Here is a 13,622-nt window from a genome sequence, read left to right as displayed (position 1 = left end):
CTATCCAACTTTTACTTTCATTTAAAAAATCTAGGTTAGAGGTGCCTGGCTAGCTCAGTCAATAGAGCACATGGCTCTTGATCTCAGGGTTGTGAGTTCAAGCACCGCACTGGGCAGGGAGCCTACTTAAAATAATAAAACAAGGGTGCCTGGGTGGCTCAGTTGGTTGAGCATCCGACTCTCAATTTCAGCTCAGGTCATGATCTCAGGGTCATGGGGTCGAGTCCTGCATTGGGCTCTGTACTGAACATAGAGCCTGCTTGGGATTCTCTCTGTCTCTCTGTCTCTCTCCCTTCCTCTGCCCCTCCCCTGTTCTCACATGCTCTCTCTCTCCTTAAAATAAAAAAAAATTAAAAAACCCCAAAGCCAAACCAAAACCGAACAACAAAACTAAAACAAACAAAAAAACAAATCTAGGTTGCAAGAGTATACACTCCAGGTCAAATGACACGTCGTGTTTAATGTTTTAAAGTGACCAAGTTACAAAAAGGTGAGTATGGCTATATTCTTTAAGATAAAGACTTAACATCTCTTTATACTACTCTCCGTTAACTATCTTTTTTTTTTTCATAACAAAAGATAGTTAAGACTTTATAACTCAGGTAATAAACTCCAAAGCATGTAACTTACCTAAGCAAAGTGTTACAAAGTTTGCACACATAGAGCTGCTACCTGATTCCAGTTCTCATAATTCTTCTTTTAGGATTGCTGTTTGCTTCTCTAACACATGCTTATCCTATGAGAACTTATCTTCATATAATTAAAGAAGCTTGCCCTTTTAGATTTCATAAGATAGTTTTTCAATTACTTATCACTTTATATTTCAGAGCCAAAGCCATGCAAAACTCACTATGTCTTCCTCATAAGAAATGTGAGCTTTGTGAAGAAAAATAGCCTGTCTTCTCTGAATGCATTCAGCAAGGATCATTTATGTCTTTGAAAAATATCTCCACTGAAACAGCCAGTACCATTGCTCAAGAGTCGTGATACCTATATTACTGAAGCATGATTCTAATTTTATCCATCCTCTTTAACGATCTGGAATAGACCTTCCTTAGCCATGCTGGAAAACATTTTAAGTGTCATTGAAACAGGTCCGTGGAGACCCCTGCTCTAACAGAAATCAGCAGCTGAGTCTGGACTATCTCTCTGTCAGTTGGGCTTTTAGGTGATGGTCATGCGTGCCTCAGAATGGAACCATATGTACAGGATTTAATAAATATTTTGATGAAATTTTCCAATGGTATATAGCCAGACTATAATCATGACTTCCAAATCCTATACATTCAGTCCCATTCCAAATAATGTTCCTAACAAACAGTTGGGCCAAATGGTATGTACATCTGAGATGTTTTATCTAAGACTTATGCAGAAATGGCTTTATTATATTTTGCTAGTCCATCTTTTCAAATCAGGTTGAGGGATGTTAATTTCCAATTTCACAAGAATGACACTCTATACATGTAATCTTCCATCAAAACACATCAAAATTTCTAGGAGATGTTATCTGGCAATACGGTGACAGCAAGAAAAGTGAAGTGACAGTGAATGACATTGAATAAGTGACAGAGGGGACAGTGAGTAAATGCTTCTGTAAAAAATAAAATGTTACAACTGATGTGAAAGTAAGGGTCTTAATGCCCATATCAATCCAATAATTTACAAATACAGTATTTCCAACTATTTACAAATGTGTATTTGCACAATCTTTTTTTTAAAAAAAAAAATTTTTTTTTCAACGTTTATTTATTTTTGGGACAGAGAGAGACAGAGCATGAACGGGGGAGGGGCAGAGAGAGAGGGAGACACAGAATCGGAAACAGGCTCCAGGCTCTTAGCCATCAGCTCAGAGCCCGACGCAGGGCTCGAACTCACGGACCGTGACATCATGACCTGGCTGAAGTCGGACACCTAACCGACTACGCCACCCAGGCGCCCCTGTATTTGCACAATCTTACAGATAGGATTCTATGCTAATGTCTGATCAATGCTGACGCTTAGTCTTGCTCTGCCTCAATTTACTTTGGGCCCTGTGAGGACCCACAGTGCAAAGTCTCAAAGAAGTTTGCCACTGTATATTCATCCCATGAAATGTGAGCTAGCAACAAAGCACAGTCGATTTTAATTTCAACAAAAAGGTCAATTACAGTTGGTTCTCTAAATACAACCTCTGTGCCTATCATATACGTAAGTTAAACAGTAAATCAAGTCACATTTCTTTAAAGCCAGTATAGCTTGAGAATTATTTTAACATAGGAAAACAAAAAGGACAAATGTAAGCAAGTGATCAGAGACTTTAATTGACAATGGCATACAGTACCTGATGACTCATCTAGCATAAAGGCCATGTTTTCATTTCCTGAAAGGATGCTGTATGTTACTCTTCCATTCCTTCCTTCATCTGGATCTTGAGCAGTTATGTGGTGCACCAAAGAGCCCACTGTGGCATCCTCTTTGATGTGGGCCATGGGGAAAGACATAAAAGTGGGGCTGTGGTCATTTACATCCAAAATCACTACCTTTGCCATCAGTGATCCCACGCGCCGGTCTGTCACATTCACAGCCTGATCGGATGCTGTTATTGTCAGCATGACAGCTGGAACTCTCTCTCTGTCAAGGGGGGATGCAGTGACTAATGTGCCAAATGAGGGGTGGATAAGAAAGGGACTCATGCCAGGGTGGTGGGATTCGATGAAGTATTGAATTCTACTGTTCAAAAAACTGCCATCCCCATCCTTGGCATTGAAGACATGCACCAGCGTCCCTATAGGGACATTCTCTTCCACGCTTATCACGATGACCTCTTCTTGGAAAGATGGGGAATGGTCATTCTGATCTTCCACATCAATATTAAGGAAGACCGTGCTATTCAGGGGAGGGGTTTTGCTATGGTCTTTAGTAACCACCCTGAATAAATAATGGGATGTCATTTCATAATCAAGTTCCTTAGAAAGGAATAAGTCTCCTGTCGAGCCGTCAATTTTGAAGTGCCCATCCTTGTCATCTGCAGCAATACTAAAATGTAACTTTCCATTATGATGTTGCTGAAGGTGATCAGCTGACTTTATCAAGCTCATTATTTTTGCAGGCTTCAAGTTTTCTGGTAAAACTAAGTGTCTAATATTCTGAGAAATGATAGCTCTCCCTTTCGATAGAGGTATCACCTGAAATAAGAACGGAAAGGAGGTGTTAATTTGGGATCCTTTGTAACAGATGAATCAATAGATGTGATGATAGTATTTCAGAAGCAAATCCCTTCCATTTGTATGATACACATATTAATTGGTGAGAAAACGTCTTTTTCTATTATATAATTCCAAGGTGTCTCTGAAGATTGAAAATTGAGTAATAGCTAGGAGATAAGAAAGTACACAGTTTTCCACTTCCCCATTTGTTCTAATGTGCAATAGTATCTGGGAGATAAGAAAGTACAGAATTTTCCACTTCCCTGTTTGTTCTAATGCGTGAAATGAGGTTTGGTAAGACCGTGCTACAGTTAAGCTGAATTGTAGCTTTGTGATTCTTCAACAAGACTGTGGGATAGATAGTTCTCCAAATTACTCTAAATCCTAGAGACCAATATATCCATAATGGCCACATCTGTGCACATTTATGTATCATGTGTCTTTGTTTATCTGAAACCAGAGACTTGGAAGTATTATGATATAGAATTTTCTCCTAACCCACATATCCTCAATCAAAGAATATAATTTGGAAAGCGAATTCTTAGGGATATCTCTTCTTGATTATTACACACATCTATACTAATATTACTGATTATCATGTGCATGAACAAAGAAATCTAGCTAAGCACAGTCATCTCATCTTTGACTGGTTAGTGTGAATTTTTCCTACAATGAAGACTTCCCACAAGTTGTTTGCTCATTATGATTAAAGCAAAGCCGTAAAATATGGTTCTCAAGTGACTTTTCTAAATTTAAAAAAAATGACAAAGAACTATGTGACTTATTATTGACCACGTGTTTACATACAAGTTTCTCCCACAAATTTACCAGGTCCTTGCAATTAGGAAAAAGTAAAAGACAAGACACTTTTTTGTTCTTCATAGGCAGAGCAATGTAAATGCAGTGAGCCTATGCAGTAAGAAAGGTAAGTATCTTGTCAGGAAATGTACAAAGTCAAAAGTTAAAAGTTATTTGGGTCTAATCATTTCGTGAGTCATAATAAAAAGACACACATGACTCTTCAGTGCTCTCTAAATACAGCATTCACATTATTTAAGGAATTTTGACCATAACATTTGTATAAATATCAAACAAAAACCTTCAGAACACCTTTAAAGTTTTTTATTTTTTTTAATGTTTATTTATTTTTGAGAGAGAGGGAGAGACAGAGCATGAGCTGGGGAGGGGCAGAGAAAGAGGGAGACACAGAATCTGAAACAGGCTCCAGGCTCTGAGCTGTCAGCACAGAGCCCGACATGGGGCTTGAACTCGCAGACCACGAGATCATTACCTGAGCTAAAGTCGGAGGCTTAACTGACTGAGCCACCCAGTCACCCCTCAGAATATCTTTTCACACTGTACAGTGACAATGGAACATTACCTGAATATTAATGACTGCCTGTCCTTGAAGAGGAGGCTCCCCCTGGTCACTGGCAATTATGGTCATCCTGTAGGAAGGTCTGTAGTCATGTGAAAGTATTGTGGTTGTTCTGATTTCACCACTGTTGGCATCAATCTTGAAGTGATCAGAACTACCTTCTATAGACACACACGGAAATTAAGAAATCGATGTTAACTGACAGTGCAGAAAATAAAGAATTAACTAATCTACATAACCATATAATTTGGAAGCTTTATTTGTTTTCAGCTCTGTGAGTATACAAACATAAAATAATACTAAAAATATAGGCAAGAAACGTAACACAATGAGCTTTTGTGTGCCTATCATTTTAGCTTCAATAATTATCAACTCATGACTGATCTTTATTCCCCATTCATATAATTTCCCCTTACCATCTTCTTTTCAAGCAAATTCCAGAAATCCTATAATTTCTTCTGTATATATTTCAACATGCATCTCTAAAAAATAAGGAAAAGTTTGCCTGGGTGGCTCAGTCGGTTAAGCATCTGACTTTTCATTTTAGCTCAGGTCATGATCCCACAGTCTCATGAGTTTGAGCCCGGCATCAGGCTCTGTGCTGACGGTGTGGAGCCTGCTTGGGATTCTCTGTCTCTCTCCCTCTCTCTCCTCCTCCTCCTCCTCCCCTACTCATGCTGTCTCTGTCTCTCTCAAATAAACTTTAAAAAAAAAAACTTTAAAAAAAAAAGGAACATTTTTAATATAGTCACAGGACTTCATTATTCTATTAAAAATTAATAATTAGCAGGGCACCTGGGTGGCTCAGTCAGTTGAGCATCTGACTTCAGCTCGGGTCATGATCTCACCGTTCCTGGTTCCCGAGTTCGAGCCCCATGTCAGGCTTTGTGCTGACAACTCAGAGCCTGGAACCTGTTTCAGATTCTGTTACTCCCTCTCTGTCTCTGCCCTCCCCCGGCTCATGCTCTGTCTCTCTCTTTCTCTCTCTCTCTCTCAAAAATAAACATTAAAAAAAGTTTTTTAATTAGTAATTATCCCTTAATCTCATCAAATGTAAAGCGAGTTTTAAATTTCCATGGTCTCATAGCTATCTTTTCTTTTTTTTTGGTTAGCTCAGCTCAGGTTCAACATACTCTATTTGCATAGCTCTTCAATCTGTGCACTTTTGTTATCCAGCTCTTCATTTTGTTCTTGCAACTCATTTGGTCAAGAAATGGATCATGTATCCTGAAGTTTATCATGATCTGGATTTCACTGTTTCTCATCTCTAACATGTGGCTTAATATGCTCCTCTGTTCTCTGTTCCTTAAATGGGAAGGTAGTTCTAGAAAGTGAATCAGATTCAGGTTCAGTTTTGGGGGGGGGGCAAGTTTACTTCATAAAGTGCCATTTTGCATTTTCCTTCAAAAGCACATGTCTGATGGCCTCCTTTTTTGATGTTGGCCCCCACTGATGCACAGCTAAAGATACATTCACTAAAGATACATTCAGTGTTGCAAAGTACAATATTCTGAGTCTATCATCCATTCTTCATTTATTAGCTGGAATATAGTAATAAAGAGAAACTTTCATCTACATATTGGTCATCCAATGGGACAGTTCATCCCAGGAAAGTCAGAATAAATACTTGATGCTAAACTTGTTTTAACAGTGCTCAGAATAATGGATTGGCTCACTAACATCGTCTAGGGCTCCAACTATGACAACGAAAAGTTTGTTTAGTTTCTGTTTTAAGAATGATTAAGCATGAACTAAACACATTGGCAGGGTTTCAATCTATTGCCATTATTATTCTTATTGATGTTCAAACTGTCCCTTCTTTGAAGAGTGGGATCCTCTTAAAGTTGATTCCTGAATTTTTGTAATATGATCCTAGTAATCTGTAGTAGGCTTCCTGTAGCTGGTAGGACAAAATGGCACAGACTCATCTTATAGTTTCCTGTCCGAGACCTGGAGCCAGCTGTTTCTTCAAGGATACTTTACCAGTTATAGAAGATATAAAGACAAATAAAAAAGAATTCCTGCTCTTAAGAAAGTTGGAGGGTGCCTGGGTGGCTCAGTTGGTTGAACATCCAACTTCGGCTCGGGTCATGATCTCATGGTTTGTGAGTTCAAACCCCACGTTGGGCTCTATGCTGACAGCGTGGAGCCTGATGCCTGCTTGGAGTTCTGTGTCTCCTCTCTCTGCCCCTCCCCTGTTCACACTCTGTCCATCTGTCTCTCAAAAATGAATAAACATTAAAAAAAAAAGAAAGTTGGAGGGTAGAGCAGGAATTTATGTAACATCTATTTCTTTGTGATTTCTATGCTTTGATCCATTTATTTAATTCTTAACAAGAATACTGTAGGAAATTTTCATGAATGTTTTACATGTCTTTATTTGTATTATATTTATTTTTATCTTGTTATTTTTCTTATATTTTATAGTTTCCTCTATTTAGCAGTTGGGTTGAAGTACAAGCAAAGGTATGAATAACATAATATATACCATCATTTTTTATATTGCTATGCCCCAAGAATCATTCTAGAAGCTAAGGTTTAAAAATAATCTATATTTCAAACATTCGGAACTATATGCTGAGCATCCATGTAAACATTTCCAAATGTGTCAATTCGCAAAATTTCTTCAGAAGTTTTTTTTTTTGGTTTTTTTTTCAACGTTTTTTTTTTTATTTATTTTTGGGACAGAGAGAGACAGAGCATGAACGGGGGAGGGGCAGAGAGAGAGGGAGACACAGAATCGGAAACAGGCTCCAGGCTCCGAGCCACCAGCCCAGAGCCCGACGCGGGGCTGGAACTCACGGACCGCGAGATCGTGACCTGGCTGAAGTCGGACGCTTAACCGACTGCGCCACCCAGGCGCCCTCTTCAGAAGTTTTTAATAAATGACAGAGTAACACTACAGCGGAGGATCTGGGTATACTTCCAGATCACATTCCCCTCCTTCTCCGTAACTAGACCCTTTTCTAAAAGTAGTGGTTTATGTTTCTAGTCCATATATTCACGAGTAATATATCACATGGTTTTGTTTCCTTCTAAATAATGGTATTAGAGCAGGATGAGAGCTTAATATATTAATTTTTCTGTGTATGTCCGTGTGTGTGTGTGTGTGTGCATGCAGCAGGCTCATTATCACTCAACAATCCATCACATCGTCTTCAGGATCTTGAACTTTCCCAAGCATGAACATGATACGCCTTTTCATTTCATTCTTCTTTAAGATCTTTCATTAATATTTTGTTATTTTCTGGGGCTCCTGGGTGGCTCAGTCGGTTGAGCGACTGACTTTGGCTCAGGTCATGATCTCATGGTTTGTGAGTTCGAGCCCCACGTCAGGCTCTGTGCTGGCAGCTCAGAGCCTGGAGCCTGCTTTGGATTCTGTGTCTCCCTCTCTCTCTGCCCCTCCCCCACTCATGCTCTGTCTCAGAAATAAACAAACATTTAAAAAATATTTTGTTATTTTCTACTTTAAAGGTCTTGAATGTCTTTCACTGAAATTTTCCTCCCTCTGCTCCTATCAGGATGATCCTGATTTGGGGGGTTTTGAAACATATTATGTAAGGGGCTCTCTTTAAGAAAAATAAGACCATATTACAAATATAAATTGTTCACTGCCCCCTACTCCCATCCCAGAAGAGCCCTTCAGGTGAAGGCCCTGAAACTTAAACTCCATTACTTCACAGTAAATCTGCCCCAATATCCTATGGTTTTCTTTGTTACAGTGAGTGAGATCTTTGAAAATGTGCTTCGTTTTTTTAAATGTTAGTGGTTTTTGTATATTGACATAGTTCCCAGAAGGTTTTTATCTTATTCATTCCAATGGTTTGGCTGCAGGATCTTTTGGGTTTTCCATGTGGACATTATCTGCATAATAGGTAATGTTATCTCTTGCCTTCTTATGTTTGTCACAAACATGACAAAGCAACAAATACCTTTTGAAAAGAGTATAAAATGTAATGCCAACTAAAGCTTATCACTGGAACAAATCTGAGAGTTGTACATTCTAAAACAAAAACATAAATATGAAGTTCCAACATACACACACACATATATATATGAATGCATGTGACCTTTTCCAGGTATGGCTTACTTTGACCTTAAGAATATTTAGTCTTCATAAAGATTCATAGATTCTTGGTACTCATAATCATATTTCTTTATACTTAATACAATTTTGATTCGCTAAATACTTTATTTTCAATAAAAGTTGATTTGCATTTCAGATTACTGAAAAATATTCATTAAGGTGGATGGTTGGTTGGTTTCTATATGAGACACACAAAAACCACTATGATTTTACATTACATTTTTAAGTTATTTTTAATTTTTCTAATGTTTATTTTTGAGAGAGACAGAGACAGAGAGAGAGAGAGAGAGAGAGACAGAGAGACAGAGAGACAGAGTGCAAGCAGGGGAGGGGCAGAGAGAGAAGGAGACACAGAATCCAAAGCAGGCTCCAGGCTCTGAGCCTGACGTGGGGCTCGAACTCACAAACTGTGAGATCACATGACCTGAGCCGAAGTAGGATGCTTAACCAACTGAACCACCCGGGGGCCCCAATTTAGTATATGTGCTGCCAAAGCAAGCACAGTTATTTTTTAAAATAAAGGTGATTCTAGATAATAACAAATTTATTTTGTTTGTACCTGGTGTTATTTTCATCATTAACCATTTTCCCAGAAGAAGGTAGATAGTTGGTAGACAAAAGAGAAAATTCTAAAAGCTCTTAATTCTTTTATGAAGGGTGACTTTTACCTGGAGATACTGAATATACGACTTCTGCATTGTTTCCTTCGTCAAAATCCTTTGCAAACACAGTTGTCACCAACATATTTACTGGCTGACCTTCCAGAACCTGTTATTAAAACAAACGGCTTAAAAATTAGTCAAAGTTTAGAAAGAAATATGAATCTTTAAGTGAAAGAACACATTACTACTAAGCATTTTGAAAACTATTTTACACATTTAAAAACATTTAAACATTTAAACATTTAAATATTTAAACATAAAAACATTTAAACATTTTAAAATCCACATATAACTCAAATGTCTACCACATAAATTATGTAAATAATTTTTACATAAATGCAAATCCATGAAAAGAAACAGCACTATACATTTAAGTCTTTCACTCAATTTGGACAGACTATTTGCAGCATTTGCACTAATTTTGAGGGAAAAAAATAAAATTGACTAAATGACCTTAGATTTTGGACATATTTTAAGAATTCTAGCATCTTCTCATTCCCCAAATATGCTAGAGATTGATATAAACCTTTATTTCAGGGAACACACCTAATACAGGTAACATACCTCATTAGTTAACAGGAACTTTTCAGAGGATTTTGAAATGTACACGTGGAGTTGAACTCCAAGTGAAGAGTCCTGTTACACTGCCATGGGATATTTTAATGATATAATTAAAATCAAAATGATACTATAAGAACGTTTTGCTTTGGTAGAATTTTCCTTAAATACAGCTTTGGAGGATGATTTGAAAGCTATTAACTGTCTCGGTACCTTTTTTGAGTTGTTCAATATGCATATCTGAACACAGTTTGAGTGTCCAGTTGTTTTGGAGTATAGCTTCCAAGCTTTTTATTCATTCATTTAAAAAAGTAAAGTACCTCCAACATATATTTATTAATTATGTACATAGGCAAATATTCTAACTTACTATGTGTACTATAAACCATAGAAAACGTGGAGATGAAAAAGATGAAATAAATATAGACATAATGAGAAATTTCTGCATGTGCTACCAAAGATCAAATTTTATAATCTCTGGTTGCACGTCTACTTTAGAGCTACAAATTGTTCCCCTATGTTTAACTAATCAGCTTAGAGATGGGTATGAATCACCCAAAAGGAACTCTGCACAAAGAGATGCATGCAAGTTACTGGAAAAACAATCCACACTCGAGCATTACTGACAATGGGGCACCATTATGTTTGGGCGCAATGGGCGAAACTGCATTATCATTACACTAGACGGGTGATCTCAAATAGCACATACAATCATTTTTTTTTAATTTATGGGGTTTTTTTGTTTTTTGTTTTCACATGTGAATAATTTCTAGATCTTCTGGAAATGTATGCATTGCCACACCAAGGCTGATTTGATAAATTCACACATTTGACCACAAGATGGTGCTCAAAACAAATGACTAAGAACATTACAAATTCATTGCAAGGTTACTTCACTCTACAAACCTTGACTTGCAATTCCTTTCCAGGGAGACACTGTGGGAAATATGGCCTGTTGTCGTTGATGTCAGTAACTGAGACGTAAACCACCATGCTGGCGTTTCGTGGTGGGGAGCCATGGTCGGTCACTAGGACAATCACCTGATGGTGTACCTGATGCTCATGGTCCAATGCCACCCAACTGATCAATTCGCCTAAGGAATATGGAGTAGAACAAAAGAGGCTGTCACCACGTACTAGAATCTTGCCATTATGAACCACATCCAAGCTAAATCACAGAAAGGAAAACCAGATAGAGAACTCAGAGTAAATGCACAGTTTCCAAGATGATGTATATTAGTAGTTTGACTCCACTGTTCAACTTCCTGAAGTTTCTCCTGAAAATACCACTTTAAATTTGTCCCTCTTTGTATTTCAAACTATCTACCATTGACCATTTGAACTAAAAGAAAAACGCATTCATAAAAATAAATGATGAAGTACTCCGTGTGAATTTTGTAATAATTTAGAAGATTTAAAATTACAGCGTATCCTTTTAAAATTATTTATCTATTTATAATTTATTTTTAATGTTTATTCATTTTTGAAATAGACAGAGCATGAGCAGGAGTGGGGCAGAGAAAGAGGGAGACACAGAATCCGAAGCAGGCTCCGGTCTCTGAGCCGTCAGCACAGGGCCCGACACGGGGCTCAAACTCATGAGCCATGAGATCATGCCCTGAGCTGAAGTCGGCACTTAACCGACTGAGCCACCCAGGCGCCCCCAGCATATCATTCTTCATACTGCTTTATAAAATCATGAAAAGCAGCTCTGACATTACAAGTTCTGGGTTTTTGGTCTCAGTTTCTCCACCTCAGAGACTTCAGCCGTGGAGACTCAGGCAGAAAATCGCAGCTACCTTCACCTGCTGCCAGGGGCATTGGAGGCCACATATTCTCTCCCCAAAGCCCAGCTCCTGCTTCAGGGCTCCACCGCCATTAACTTCCTCACTCCTTATGGAAATATCTATTTGTGAGAAAGTCAATACGAAGCGACTTCCTGTTACTTTTGCCCTCTTCATCCAAATGAAATGACAGTGTGTAAAACAAAACAAAAAGTGAAATTAGGAACAGAAAGGAAATTCCTGTTTGGGTAAGGTGCCGAACTGTTGAGCCGAAACCCAGTGTTTCAGCTACGTAAACTACATTTATGTAGTGTTTACAAGATTTTTGACAAAAATCACATACACAGCAACTGCATTTTGAGAGTTCCAAACTGTACTTCTCCTCTGAAAACCCTACACCCTGAATGGCAAGCACATTTTTATTTGACGAACCAACTCCGATTGACAAGTAGCAGTCTGGAGGGCAGTGGTGAAAAAGACTGTGGAGTCCAGCGTGGTGCTGCACACAGGAAATGCCAAGGCAGGCTGGGCTTCCATGGGAGCCAGTCCGGATCACCACAGAGACCGCTCAGAGCATCAGGGTTGGGGGGCAGGCACGCCACCACGCTCTGAAGGGTGGTCTCAACTCCTATGTTGCCACACTGCACTCATCCCTGGTGAACGGGAATACAGAAGGTAGTCTTCCAAGTCCCTTCACTGACTTTAGCTCTCTTCCCTTCAGAGCAGGACAATGAAGCGCAGCAGGAATTATCCCTTCTAGTCATGGTGAGGAAACTGAGCTCTGAAGTTAAACTACTTGCTTAAAAGCCATATATCAATTCGAGGAAAGGACACCTGGTCTTTCTGAATCTGGGTGCTGGATAATCGCAGGAGAGAGAAAATCATAGGGGAGCCAACTGTATATTTTAATTTATTTTTTAAATACCAAGTGAAAAAAAAAAACACAGGTGAAACAGAAGACCTACAAAACTGTCTACCGGAGGGAACTAAAGAGCAAGCAGGTCACCCTGTATAGCTAGGCACTTTGTGCCCTGCAGAGGGCGTCCCAGCTTGGGAGTGAATGAGAGCTGAAATCCAGTTTGCAGCCTTCCTGGCAAGTCATGTGCCCTGGTGTAAAGCTCCATCTGCTGGAGGAAGGGGCACCTGTTCCTAATTCACATAACAGGCCCTTCATAAAGGCTTGAAGTTAATCAGAAGTGAATTCAAATTCTGTCCCACTACAGGGCAGGGGGTACCAATGACAAAGGCTACAACATAACCGTATCTCCTGGAGTTGTATGAAGTGAAGGCCTTCTCTATTTCCTTCTAGCTCCACAACCTTGGGCATGTTGTTTGACCTATCTGAGTCGCAGTTTCCTCACCTATATGATTGCAGTATCAACGTATTTCATTTGTAGGTGGTTGCAGAATGAAATAAAATCCTTGTAAATTTCTGAAATACAAATTTAAAAATATAATAGCATTTTTACATTTAACTTCATAATGAAGACTTGGGAAAATACCCAGTGGAAATATTTGCCCTTTCACCATGGTTCCCTTACCAGAATGCAAATGGGGAAATACATCAATAGAGTGATTTTGAAATCTTACCTGATGTATTATTTTCTAGTTTTACATTGATGACACTTATCTTTTATAAACTATTTGGCATTTTAAAAAATCTACAAGTGAAAAAGAATGGTCGGGGGTAAAATCAGACTTTGCACAAGGATTCATTCAGTCCAATTCTGACCATACCTCTAATTCAGAATAAGAACCATATATTGGCAATATGTCGGTGTGAGGGAAGAGAAGAATGAATCATTACAGGTGAAATTCTATTCAATTTTGACTTCATTTTAAAATCACAACATTCTAACTGAGTAAGTTATCTACTAAAAACTAACTTTCGCTGCATGTTTGTACTAGCGTTATAACTAAAAGATTTGAGTTTTGTTAATTTCAACTTTAAAGGAGTAAGTGGAAGCT

General features: G+C 38.5%; 1 protein-coding gene across 1 annotated transcript in view; it reads right to left on the bottom strand.

Moving 5' to 3' along the window:
• Nucleotides 1-13,622, bottom strand: part of DCHS2 (dachsous cadherin-related 2) — a 244,291-nt gene that overhangs the window by 74,243 nt on the left and 156,426 nt on the right. The window contains exons 6-9 of the mRNA XM_040471942.1: nucleotides 10,777-10,964; nucleotides 9,319-9,418; nucleotides 4,567-4,724; nucleotides 2,321-3,164 (exon numbers count right to left, since the gene is read on the bottom strand). Coding sequence (XP_040327876.1) covers nucleotides 2,321-3,164; nucleotides 4,567-4,724; nucleotides 9,319-9,418; nucleotides 10,777-10,964 — 1,290 coding nt within the window. The remainder of the gene's footprint in view (nucleotides 1-2,320; nucleotides 3,165-4,566; nucleotides 4,725-9,318; nucleotides 9,419-10,776; nucleotides 10,965-13,622) is intronic.

This window comes from Herpailurus yagouaroundi, unplaced genomic scaffold, assembly GCF_014898765.1.
Source record: "Herpailurus yagouaroundi ecotype Mexico unplaced genomic scaffold, PumYag 28, whole genome shotgun sequence".
NCBI lineage: Eukaryota > Metazoa > Chordata > Mammalia > Carnivora > Felidae > Herpailurus > Herpailurus yagouaroundi.
The sequence above is the reverse complement of the archived record's forward strand: the minus strand, read 5'-3'. Positions and strand labels throughout refer to the sequence as shown.